General features: G+C 33.0%; 2 protein-coding genes and 1 long non-coding RNA gene across 3 annotated transcripts; 2 read left to right on the top strand and 1 right to left on the bottom strand.

The window, feature by feature from the left end:
* The first annotated feature begins 2424 nt into the window (after positions 1–2424).
* LOC106774513 (glutathione S-transferase F11) lies at positions 2425–4095 on the top strand. The gene is made up of 3 exons (XM_014661534.2): positions 2425–2764; positions 3071–3119; positions 3333–4095. Exons 1-3 carry the CDS (start codon positions 2618–2620, stop codon positions 3776–3778), a joined length of 642 nt encoding a protein of 213 aa, XP_014517020.1. The 5' UTR covers positions 2425–2617; the 3' UTR covers positions 3779–4095.
* A 115-nt stretch (positions 4096–4210) lies between these two features.
* Positions 4211–6114, bottom strand: LOC111242612. The gene is made up of 2 exons (XR_002669850.1): positions 5785–6114; positions 4211–5121 (listed from the first exon to the last, which is right to left on the bottom strand). It is a non-coding gene; the product is annotated as an uncharacterized LOC111242612 (long non-coding RNA).
* A 1647-nt stretch (positions 6115–7761) lies between these two features.
* LOC106775028 (sucrose synthase 6) lies at positions 7762–12299 on the top strand. The gene is made up of 15 exons (XM_014662056.2): positions 7762–8227; positions 8314–8468; positions 8804–8996; positions 9112–9230; positions 9309–9525; positions 9624–9719; positions 9805–9978; positions 10066–10182; positions 10286–10452; positions 10619–10843; positions 10947–11513; positions 11584–11722; positions 11809–11900; positions 12001–12031; positions 12111–12299. Exons 1-14 carry the CDS (start codon positions 7991–7993, stop codon positions 12008–12010), a joined length of 2508 nt encoding a protein of 835 aa, XP_014517542.1. The 5' UTR covers positions 7762–7990; the 3' UTR covers positions 12011–12031; positions 12111–12299.
* Positions 12300–13243: the final 944 nt, after the last annotated feature.

The raw sequence follows: 13243 nt of genomic DNA, 5'->3' as shown, positions 1-13243 counted from the left end.
AACACAGCACTCCCACCTTCCAGATCTGTTTCCCTTCATTCTCATTTTCATTATTTTTAACCTCTGACTCCCAACTCCTTTGTCTACGCATTTCGCGGTGGTGCGGCCTAGGTGTGCGGGGGTACGGCGGGTTTGTGCGGCAGTTCGGCGGTGCGGTGCAGCAGTGCGGTGGTGCTTCGTTTCTGCCGGTTGGTCTTCGAGAGGTTAGTTTTTCGTCTCTTCTTCCGCCGCTTGATATAGAAGCTTTTGTTCGTTTGGGTTTCTTCTTCCGCATGTTGCTGGTTTCTGCCGCTCTGCACCAGAACTTATTTTTTCTTTTGGTTTTTTTAGCGTTGTCTTGATTTCTGGTTGTTTTTATTAAATGTATGTAACAGCGTTTCATTTGTGTGTGTGTGAGGTTTCTGATTTTTCTGTTTTTCTGTGTGAGGATTTCTAAGTGTTAGGAGGAAGAAGACGTCAGACATAAACGAATGTCGCACATCCGTTTGGACCTGAAACAGATGTGGATCTTTGTGGACAGACGTTTAGGAGATTGGAATTAAAATTAAATTATAAAATAAAGGGTTAAATATGCTTTTAGTCCTGAAGTTTCACTGATTTTTTATTTTAGTCCCTGCATGAAACATTGATGGCATTTCGTCCTCTTAGTATGGAAACATGTATGAATAGTCCCTAAAAATAAACGGTGTTAATTTTTTGGTGAGGTGGCTAACGACTCTGGTGCGACTTCTTTGTACATTGCCTGCCACGTAGCATTTATTTTAATTTGGAATGAAATTAAGCATTTATTCCCTAACAGAAAGCTGCGTCATCACGAGAGTGGCTTCCGACAGAGAAACTCCTCCCGCATAAACCTTCTCCACCTTCCAATCCACATCGTGCAGGAACACGTCATGCCACTCGCGAATGCTTTTGAAGCAGAAGCTTCAAGCTTCTTCTCCATCTATGTTCTCACGGACCACCCAACCTTGGGGAAAACATCTATGGCGCGACGATGGCGTGGCGATGACGCGTTGGCCGTTTTGTTCTTTTCCTTCCCTCCGTGCTAGTTAGTGACGCAAGGAGGGAGACTTCCTTCCCTTTCTCCATCTTTGGTTGTCTTGCAGAGGGAGAGGGCTTCTGCGTTTCATGGTGAGGTCTCTGTTTGACGGTGGCCGGCGAAAGCAGCAGCGACCCGTTGCGAGGGATACCGGCGACGACAGCGGAGTGAATCTCGATCCCAATCTTGCAATTTAGGGCTCCTAATCTTGTTTCTAATTTCGGAATTTGGGTTGTTGTTTCTTCCTTGCAGGTTTTGGTCTCGTCTTTTTGAGCCAGGGTTTGAAATAGGGATTTCGAATTAGGATTGAATTTAGGGTTTATGAAATTGGGAATTTGGAGGTTAGTGCTTTCAAAATTTGGGTTTCTTTTCTGATTTGTCTTTTGGGCTAGGAATTCTATTTCGTTTACGTTGATTCCAAGCGTCAATTGGAGCTTCTGATCCTCTTTTCTCTTTTGGTATTTGAGAAGTTAAAGTTTTCATTTTTGAATTTGGGTATGGGGTTTCAACTCTTTGTGTTGATTTGAGTTGGGTTTCTTGAGCTCGTACCTTTGAGAGGTTGGTTTCGTTTGGCGTCTGGGTCTGACTATGGTTGTTTCCACCTTCGGGGTGGCCAGTGACAACGGCCACAGGTTTCTACCCTCGTATCTGTTAGGTTTTCTTTTTTTATTATTTTATTTTGACGTGTAGAATACTAAAGGAAAGTGAAACGTGGCATGACAACAGGATAAGAAGTGGTTTTGCCGTTTGCTAAAGTTAACGCCATCCAATTTTAAGGACTAATAATACTAGTTTCAAAATTATGAGAACGAAATGCCATTAATGTTTCATGCAGGAACTAAAACTAAAAATAAGTGAAACTTCAGGAACTAAAAGCATATTTAACCCTAAAATAAATTTTACTTAAAGGTATAATAGGAACATAAATAAAAAATAAAAATATAAATAAAAAAAGAAGGGATAAAAGTGAGATGGGGAGGTGGAGCACCAAAATGTGAAGGTGCAGGGATCAACGCCGGAACAACAATGTTGCGGATATCAGCACCCTAGGCTCATGAAAATTCGGGTCAGCCCAGACATTACAAAAAGTCAAACAGCCATGTTTTTTGGGTCCAAAAAAATACAGCCCAACTTGTTTTTTATGGTTTCCATTCCTTAGAGTTTAAAGTAAAATTAAATCCAGAGTTGCCAGATTATTATAAATAGTTAATATTAATACAACGAAAAAGTTCCTTAACATTGAATAAATATTTGTTTATTTTATTAAGAAATTTAAAAGTTAGAATTTTTTGGTGAACATTAAGATAATGAAAGAATTAGAGAGTGAATTTGAAGAAATATAAACCCTAATAATTGTTGAGATGGGTAAGGTTGCATGAGAAAGGGGGAGGAAGAATGGTCACGTGGCAACCCCCATGCTGCTGGTTGCACCATGCGGTTGGTGGACAGTTAAGTGCTGAAAGAAAGCAATAAATGAAGCGACATTTGCAGCTATAACTACAGTTCTACTTTCTATATTTTGCAGTGGCAGAATCAAATAATTAAGATTGAATGTGTTTCAGTATAGAAAGTTGAACTATGGTGGTGAAGGTGTATGGTGATGTAAGGGCAGCATGCCCTCAAAGAGTGATGATGTGCCTCTTGGAGAAAGGAGTAGACTTTGAACTTGTGCCTATTGATCTTCAACAGGGACAACATAAGACACCTCAATTCCTTCTCCTACAGGTCCACTCATACAATTTTTTCACACACTTCTAACTTTATGTGCTAATTTTATGGCTTCATTTTGATGAAGAAACAAATAATGACTTTGATCAATATATCTTATTTATTTGTTTGGTGATAAATAGATTAAATAAATTTTATGCATGGATGAAGAAATCACTTTGTCACCTTTATTTGGATAATCCAAATTTTAATTTTGTGAATTTTATAAACACAAAGTTAATCCAATCAAGCCTGACTATATTTTGAGATAATGTTTAGGGTTTAGTTTATATGTAATTATATGTGTGAGGATATTTGTTGCAGCCCTTTGGTCAAGTTCCAGTTGTGGAAGACGGTGATTTCAGGCTCTTTGGTAAGAATTCAATCAAATACTCTGGGTTAAACCTTTTTGTTATTCCTTTTTTAATGATCTTCCAGAAAAATATTACTCAGTCATCATCATCCATTACTTCACAGCTATTGATAAAACAGTAATGCACGTCTTTGGTGAAGATGTACAAAACTTGTTACTTTTCACATAGACAGTGCGATCCAACACAACCTGGTTTTCGTTGTGTTTATGCAGAATCAAGAGCTATTATAAGGTACTATGCAACAAAATATGCAGAGCGTGGTAGTGAGCTATTGGGTAAAACCTTAGAGGAAAGGGCTTTGGTGGAGCAGTGGCTTGAAGTAGAAGCACACAACTTCAATAATTTGTGCTTCACCATAATGTTTCAGCGTGTGATCCTACCAAGGATGGGTAACGTAGGGAACTTGACCTTGGCAGACAAAAGTGAGAAAGATTTAGGGAAGGTCCTTGATGTATATGAAAGTAGGCTCTCTGAAAGCGCATACCTTGCAGGAGATTTTTTCTCTTTGGCTGATCTCAGCCACCTTCCAGGGCTTGGACATCTTATTGAGGAAGCCAAACTTGGCCACTTGGTTACTGAGAGGAAGAATGTCTGTGCTTGGTGGCAGAAAATTTCAAGCAGGCCAGCTTGGATGAAGTTAAAGGATCTGGCTCACTAATTTAAACAACAGTTAATATATTATATACAACTATATCACCATCATCAATTTTTACTTGACACTTTATTATATATATATAATGTGTTATGTAAAAATTCCTTGGGAGAATAAGTTCAAGTCACTTAGTAAGTTTGTCTTATAATGAAAGATTGAATCTGTTGTTAAAAATGTCTTATGTTGGTTACGAATAAGATTTAGTTCCTAATTCCCTTATTGAAGTGATTTTTTTGTTTTGATATAAATTTACTTTTATTGTGAAAGTCTTAGTGTCAATTGGTTGAACATAGAAGCCTATGTCAATAGCTAACAGATCTTTTTGTCAGTTTCAGTTTCAGAGAATGCAGCTGCTAGACTGCATTTGAGCATTTTCGTCTAAGGAAAGTATTATTGAACGATTAGGTAAATTGCAAATAGCAATCAGATGCACAAAGATTTCAAATTGTTATATTGGTATGTTTGTAACAGAAGAGCCAAACTTGCATCCACATACAATGTAGCACAAGCATTAAACTCCTGTTAATTGTTATCTGGAGAATATCCTTTACAAAAGATGGGAATATCCAAATACAAAATAGCCCCTTCACTAATTCTCCAACTTACTTTATCAGGAACAAAGAATTAAAAGGGTATTCATAAATCCCCAATACACCTAGGCAAAAAGAAAAGACAAAATGTATGAAAATACTATCCAAACAGAAGATCAAATTGAAAATATGCAAAGATGGATCAGATTTATTGGCTTGGATTCTCTAAAGAGAAAAATCGCACAGTATATTCAGCTTCGATCATCTGGGGAAATAATCATCACTTCCATCTTGCAGTACAATTTTAATGCCAAATATCAACTAGTTGATTGATAAAATTTAATCAGAAAATATATAATCCATGGAGTTTCCAATAATTGTTCGAAGGCAAATGCAACCGCTTCTAAAACAAATACTATTACAAATTCAAAAGCATACAAAATGAATAAATGCACATGAAAAAGAAAAATGCATTTTTAAAACAAATATAAAATTCTATGAGGAACATACTAAAACATACAACAATGGATCAGATTTATTGGCTTGGTTTCTCTAAAGAGAAAGATCGCACAGTATGTTCAGCGTCGATCACCTGGGGAAATAATCATCACATCCATCATACAGTGAAACAAATCAATATACAATAATGCAATAACAAACACCAAATTCCTACAAACAATTAACAAAACCAGGTTCACATTAATCAATTTTAATAAGAAATTATATTATCCATGGAGTTTCCAATAATTGTTCAGAGACAAATGCTACCTCTTCAACAGAAAATGAATCAAAATTCAACAACACAGCTCTCATGAATAGCTGCACATGAAAAAGAGAAATGCGCTTCTGAAATAAATATCAATTCTAAGATGAACATACTAAAACATAAATAAGGGATCAGATTAATTGGCTTGGTTTCTCTAAAGAGAAAGATCGCACAGTATGTTCAGCGTCGATCACATGGGGAAATAATCATCACATCCATCAAACAATGCAACAAATCAATGGACAATAATAAATTAACAAACCCAAAATTCTAACTAAAAATTAACAGCACTATGCTCAAATTAATTAAAACATTTGCAAGCATAATATCATATAAAATTGAAACGGTAGAAAGATCAGAGTTCTGGCTTGGAAATTCAATACTCAATATATGAGACTAAATTATGAGAATAGCACAGTTAGAATCAACTTCGATCATATGGGGAAAGGCTCATCACATCTTTTATCCAACTCTACCGCTATTTACTTCTGTACCAAGATTCGTAAACAAAAAAAGATAGTATGTATCATAAAACCATTTCTTCCCACCACAATACCAAACAACGATAGAAAAACCAAATCGAAATAAAAAAAAAAACTTAAAAGGTTTTGAATCAAGGAATAAATTTTCCTGCTCTGCAATGGAAACTGAGACAAGATGAATAAAACAGTATAAAAAATATTGCAGAAAGGAATTGCTATCGCGTCAGCTCATACACAGTACCCACGAAGATCAGAGCACAGGTAATCAGTAAATGACGCCACACATACACACATCAGAACCCATAACACAGAAAAGAATCCTTAATCAATGGCAGTCTGAAAGATATAAACTTTGAAAGAGAAGAGTGGCGAATGTGAAGACAATAGATGAAAGGTGTTTATAAAGGGGTGAAACAAGAACGCGCCGTTGAACCCAAGATTAGGGTTTCTTTGATTTTGAAAGAGGTTAACTGCAATGATCTAGTGGGCCTTTTTCTATCCCTTACAGGCCAAGCCCACAAATGACATTGCTCCGAATAAAAAGAGATTTTCTTCTTATGTATATATATATATGCCAAAATATTATTTAAAATTTTTTAATTACATATTATAGATGAAATATAATAAATAGATGGGTGATATTTCGAGCTACATTAATTATTCATTTTAAAATATCAAATATTTTCTAAAGTATAATATATGGTTAAAGACAATTTAAAGTATACTCTCAAGAATTATATGAAATATACACAATTTACATAATTTTGGTAACACATAGATATGATTTAAAAGAATATTTTAATGAAGAAGATATAATTTAAAACATAAATAGATTTTTTTTAATTTGTTAATCTTTTATTTCCAAAAAACATCTCTAAACGATAGAGATAATATTTATATATTTTCTATAACTGCGATACTATAAACTATTTATTGTGAAAACAAACATGATATTTGTAACAGTGACATCTTTAATATTTGAATCTAACATTTCTTAGTCTAAACAACTCATATTTTAATATATTTGTATATTTTAATAATTATTAAAATATAATTTATATTATATTAAAAAATTAAAAAAAAATAATTAAAATAAAAGTAGTAATAATAAAATGAAAAACAAAAATAATAAAAATGAAAAGAAAAATAATAATGTAAAGTCTGATTTAAATATATTAAAATATTAAATTAAATTAAATAATTAATACATTTTAAATAAAAAACAAAATTTTAAAAAAAAATTATTCTATCAGCTTTTGATATCCGTTATATTAACGGATTACTAATTTTTTAAAATTTAACTTTTTATTTGTAATTTAATAGTTATTTAATTAATTTAAAAAATTTATATTATTTAATATATTTTCATATTTTAATAATAATTAAAATATAATTTTGTTAATGGTAATAGTTATATTAAAAAAATTAAAATAAAATAATAGTGATGAAAATAAAAAAATTAAAAATAATAATATAAAATTTGATTTAATATATTTAAATATATTAAATTATAATAAAATATTAAATTAAGAAGAGCTGTAGAATAATTTTAATAAGAAAGAGAAAAAAAAATATTTATTAAGATTAAAAAAGAATTTTTAAAAAGCTAAAGATGCATGCTCAAGGTTGGAAGTGGATGGTGAAACACCCTGTTTTAAAATACAACAGTGTGACAAGATAAAATTAATTACTTTAAAATAATTTTCAACCATCTTTTCTAAGCAAAAAAATTGATTTAAATTATATGATTAATTATCAATATAATCTAAGTTTAGCAACTATTCCAAAAGTGAATTTTATATATATATATATATATATATATATATATATATATATATATATATATATTATATATAATATACGTATTTTATTGTCAATTCTGTCTTTATTAATATAAATAACTTTATAATTTTAGTAGTCTTTTAATTTTGAAAGTATTTTTTAAATTCAATAATTATCTAAAAAAACACTTCCTTATAATAAAATTATAAAAATTATTTATTTTAAACTTATTTTCTATTTTTATTTTTTTACATATTTATATAAAACTATATAAATTAATTTTGATTTTTTAATTATCATGAGATAAAAGTGGACATATATAAATACAATGATGATATATATAAATATAAATTTAAGTTTTATATCTTCTAGTAAATATTGTGAGCAATCTTGGACGAAACTCAACAGTTTGGTATCATACAGTAATGCCTTGAGGAAGTTGACACCTTTGCATATTCTTTTTCTGATGCTCACATACAAACATACAGCAGAACAACAACTACACAGATAGAAGAAAAGAATGATTCTGACTTACTGATACCGTTCACATTGTCCATTGCAAATGTTCTTCCTAAATAGCCAAGCATATAAATTGAAAATGAGGCACAGCTCCTTAGAGCCACCTTAATTCCTTCATTATCATTATCTCATTCTTAAAATGGCTTCTTCACCGATCTTGAGAGACAAAGAATTGGTAACTGATGACATGCCTGATGATGCTTTGAGGCAAAGTAGGCAGCATGTGAAGAGGTGTTTTGCTAAGTACATTGAGAAGGGGAGAAGGATTATAAAGCTTCATGAATTGATGGAAGAAATGGAGCAAGTTATAGATGACAACATGCAGAGAAATCGAGTATTAGAGGGGAATCTTGGCTTCTTATTGAGTTCTACACAGGTTTTCTCTTTTCTTTTTCTTCTCTATGTTACAATGTCATATTATTTACCATTTGGATTATAATGTTGGCCATCTGAAACTTGCAGGAAGCTGCTGTTGATCCACCTTATGTGGCCTTTGCAGTAAGGCCAAATCCTGGAGTCTGGGAATTTGTAAGAGTGAGCTTTCAGGATCTTTCAGTTGAACCAATCACTTCCACAGATTATCTCAAATTCAAGGAAATTGTATATGACAAAGAATGGTATGTCATTTTGCATTCGTTAACCTTCTAAACAAGTTCTCTTACTCTCTTCCTTCTCCCCTCATATCATAGCAAATAAACCATTGGAGTATGTCATTATCATATTAATACGCACTGTTTTCCTTTTAAGTGTATGACTACGGAAAGCACTAATGTAACGAATATGTATCAACTTTTGATAACTATATTATTATTACTTGACTCACCATATTCAGTGGGACAAATATATCAACTGTGTTCAATACTTGTACCTTGCCACATGAAAATAGTCTCCAACAGCAAGACTAATTATTTTGGCACTTTGTTTTCAACATTAACTTGGGTATGTGTTGCAGGGCAAACGATGAAAACGCATTTGAAGCAGATTTTGGAGCATTTGATTTCCCTATTCCGAACTTGACTCTGCCTTCTTCAATTGGAAATGGGCTCCATTTTGTTTCTAAGTTCTTAACTTCAAGGTTTAGCGGGAAACTGACCAAAACACAACCTATTGTTGACTACTTGTTATCACTAAACCATGGTGGTGAAGTACGTGGAAAAACAACATCAAGTTCATAAAACATTACCAACAACTTTTGTTTTTTCATCACACATACTTTTGAACATTGATCTTAATCTTCCCTTTTGTCATCTACAATGGTAGAATCTGATGATAAGTGACACCCTCAGCTCTGCTGCAAAGCTTCAGCTGGCACTGATGGTGGCGGATGGATATCTCTCAGCACTTCCAAGGGATGCCCCTTATCAAGATTTTGAGACAAAGTAAACCCCTTCATATTTCTTAAATTGGACTAAGTTTGTATTCACTAATTTAGTAATCAACACCATTTTCACTCACAGGCTCAAAGAGTGGGGGTTTGAGAGAGGATGGGGAGATACTGCAGGAAGAGTGAAGGAGACAATGGGAACTCTATCAGAAGTACTCCAAGCTCCTGATGCAGTGACCCTGGAGAAATTTTTTAGCAGTGTTCCTACAATTTTCAATGTTGTGATATTCTCTATCCATGGTTATTTTGGACAAGCAGATGTTCTTGGCTTGCCAGACACTGGTGGACAGGTAACACTTCTGAACTTCAGTTAAGTGAAGAAGATCATGGAAATGATTTTACAAGTTACAACCCAAGCCAACCCTTAACATTTTTCACTTTGGAGCAGGTAGTGTACATATTGGATCAAGTTAGAGCTCTTGAAGCAGAGTTGTTGCTTAGAATTAAGCAACAAGGCCTAAATATAAAGCCTCAGATTCTAGTGGTAAGTTGTAATTCAAAAGAGTTTCCCCTTTCTATGTAACACTTGCTTTGAGAGAATTATGCAAGTATATTATTGAGCATGACAGGTCACAAGACTCATCCCTGATGCTCAAGGAACCAAGTGCAATCAGGAGTTGGAACTAATCAATGGAACTAAGTACTCCAATATTCTACGTGTTCCTTTTCATACAGATAAAGGAATCCTGCGTCAATGGGTTTCTCGTTTTGACATCTATCCTTATCTTGAGAGGTTTACTCAAGTATGTACATATGATATAAGAACCTTTACTTGGTAGCTTTTATATGTAATTTTTCCATCTCATCAAATCTATGGCCCATGTTAAAAGGATGCCACAGCCAAGATTCTCAGCCTCATGGAAGGAAAACCAGATCTTATTATTGGAAATTACACTGATGGGAATTTGGTAGCATCTCTCATGGCTAACAGACTTAAGATAACTCAGGTTAATACCCTCTGACTGAAAATTTCATATTGAGCAACTTTTGTGGCTGTAAAGATGTCCTTTCTGCTGGATAAATTAATTCCTTAGTTGCACTGAAAACCAGGGAACTATTGCACATGCTTTGGAGAAAACTAAGTATGAAGATTCAGATGTCAAGTGGAAAGAATTAGATCCTAAGTACCACTTCTCATGTCAATTCATGGCTGATATAATAGCAATGAATGCATCAGATTTCATCATAACCAGCACCTATCAGGAAATTGCTGGAAGGTTAGATGTCATATTAAACTAAAAAGGAATTTACTTTTGACATCCTTTCTCTAATACTTGGAAATTGAAATATTGTCACACTCAAGAAACTAGGAAGTTAATATAAATAATGACGATAAATCAACTGAAGTTTGCAATATTAAGTTCTGAAAGTTGTTGTTTGCAGCAAGGATAGACCAGGACAATATGAAAGCCATGCTGCATTTACACTCCCAGGGCTGTGTAGGGTTGTTTCAGGCATAAATGTATTTGATCCAAAGTTCAACATAGCTGCACCTGGAGCTGATCAATCTGTCTACTTTCCTTACACAGAAAAAGACAGAAATTTCACTCAATTTTATCCTGTCATTGAAGACCTGTTGTACAGTGAAGTGGATACCAATGAACATATGTAAGCCACTTAGTTGCATCTGTTTTGTGGTTACTGTTTAGATAAGAGTTGCTATATTCTTCCAAATGGTTAATCTTATCTTCTGAAAAAATCATTGAAACAGTGGATATCTAGAAAACAGGAGAAAACCCATCATCTTTTCAATGGCAAGGTTTGATGTTGTCAAGAACTTAACTGGGTTAGTTGAGTGGTATGGACAGAACCAAAGGTTGAGAAAAATGGTGAACCTTGTCATAGTTGGAGGCTTCTTTGACCCTTTGAAATCCAAAGACAGGGAGGAAATGGCAGAGATAAGAAAGATGCATGATCTGGTAGAAAAGTACCGACTCAAGGGTCAATTCAGATGGATTGCTGCACAAACTGACAGATACCGCAATGGAGAGCTCTACCGCTTCATTGCTGATACAAAGGGAGCTTTTGTGCAGCCTGCTTTGTATGAAGCATTTGGTCTCACTGTCATTGAAGCAATGAACTCTGGTTTACCTACTTTTGCCACCAACCAAGGAGGTCCGGCAGAAATCATTGTTGACGGAATCTCTGGCTTCCACATTGATCCCCACAATGGAGAAGAATCAAGCAACAAAATTGCTGATTTCTTTGAAAAATGCTTACAAGATTCAACACACTGGAATGGAATTTCAGCAGCAGGATTGCACCGCATAAATGAATGGTAAACATGAAACTTGAATTTCATCGATCTATTTTTAGGATTATTCCCTTCTTATGCCTTTGTTTCGTAGCTACACATGGAAGATCTATGCAAACAAGATGTTGGATATGGGGAACATGTATACCTTCTGGAGGCGGGTGAATAATCAACAAAAAGTGGCAAAGCAAAGTTACATTAAGATGTTCTACAATCTCATGTTCAAGAATTTGGTAAGGAAGCATACACAGAACAACCATTATCATGCAATGCAAAATGACTAACTACCACTTTTGATATGTCAATGTTCCATGTAAAGACTATACCTGTTCCAAGTTATGAACCTCAGCAACCTCAGCAACCTCAGCAAGCAGTGACTAAGAAGAAAAGTGTCAGAAAACAAAGCACGAGGTATGCCGCACGATCAACAAAGAATCATTTTAGAAACAAAATTGAAGATAATAAAATGTCGAACTTCCTCTAACATTTTCTCTTTTTTTCCTTGCCACAGCAAGCGTTGACACTCCGGTTTGCACGCAAAGGTAAGATTAACAAGTTTTCTTGGATTAGCTGATGATTTTCACTTGTCTATAAGCTCATCAAACTCTTGCTTCTTTTCAGTTGATTAGGAGATCACTAATCTAAAGTCTCAATCACAGAGCAGTAAGGAAGCCAATCTTCTGATCTCTCTCTATACAATTTACTTCTAAATAATCAAATTCTGTATGTACTGCTACGAATTGACAGCTATTTCCCTGTGCCTGATAAAATTGTGAGGAAATTTCTGTATGAAACATAGAGAAACTTGAAGAGTTCTCATCCCTCATTTCGATTTAATCCAATAAAGTCATTCCAAAGCAAAATTTTACACTTTGCAGGACTATTTTCGTATCTTGCTCACATTATCTGATGTGATATTTATCCGTCTAATCTTTGAATTTGCAACTGTTTATTTCGATCATAGTTTATGTGAAAATTTAAAAATATTAAACCATAAAATAGCAATCAAATTCATATTTATTTATATTTCAATATATTTATATTACGACAATTTAATATTTAAAAAATAAATTATTAAATGATTTTGAGTTAATCTAAGTTTTTTACATGATCTAAACAAAATGAGTTTTTAATTAAATGAAGAAGAATTGAGAATAAGTTACTAAATTAGTCTCATATAGTTTGATTCATCATATATTCATTATATACCATTAATCCACCTGAGTTAGGTCAGACTTTTTTTTTTAAAAAAAAAACTTATATTTACAAAAGAAAATTATTATTACACAAATTATTTATACAAAACTTATATTGATCCAAAACTATTTGATATCTTATAGATTATTTTTTTTCTTGTACACTTTCTTTTTACATTATACCCTTTAAATGATTTTTTTTAAAACAATCATTTTTTAAAACTAAAATAACTATCTATAATAAAATTATAAAAATAGTGATATTTATTTTAATAATTATAGAAATGATAATTTTATTATATATATATATATATTATTAATGTATATATTATTAATGTAATAAAAACATCAGTTATTCTAATATTTATGTTATGGGATTAGTATAACTTAATCCCTCATCAATTAACTAGTATATATAAGTTTAATTTTTCAAACAAGTCATGATAAAATAAGATAGCATCTCTAATATTGACGATTTAAGGTAAAATGACTGGTTTATCTCTTTTAAAAGATATGATAGTTTTTTTGTTATCAAAATTGTGAAACCTATATGAACTA

The sequence above is a fragment of the Vigna radiata genome, chromosome 10 (assembly GCF_000741045.1).
Source record: "Vigna radiata var. radiata cultivar VC1973A chromosome 10, Vradiata_ver6, whole genome shotgun sequence".
Lineage (NCBI taxonomy): Eukaryota > Viridiplantae > Streptophyta > Magnoliopsida > Fabales > Fabaceae > Vigna > Vigna radiata.
The sequence above is the reverse complement of the archived record's forward strand: the minus strand, read 5'-3'. Positions and strand labels throughout refer to the sequence as shown.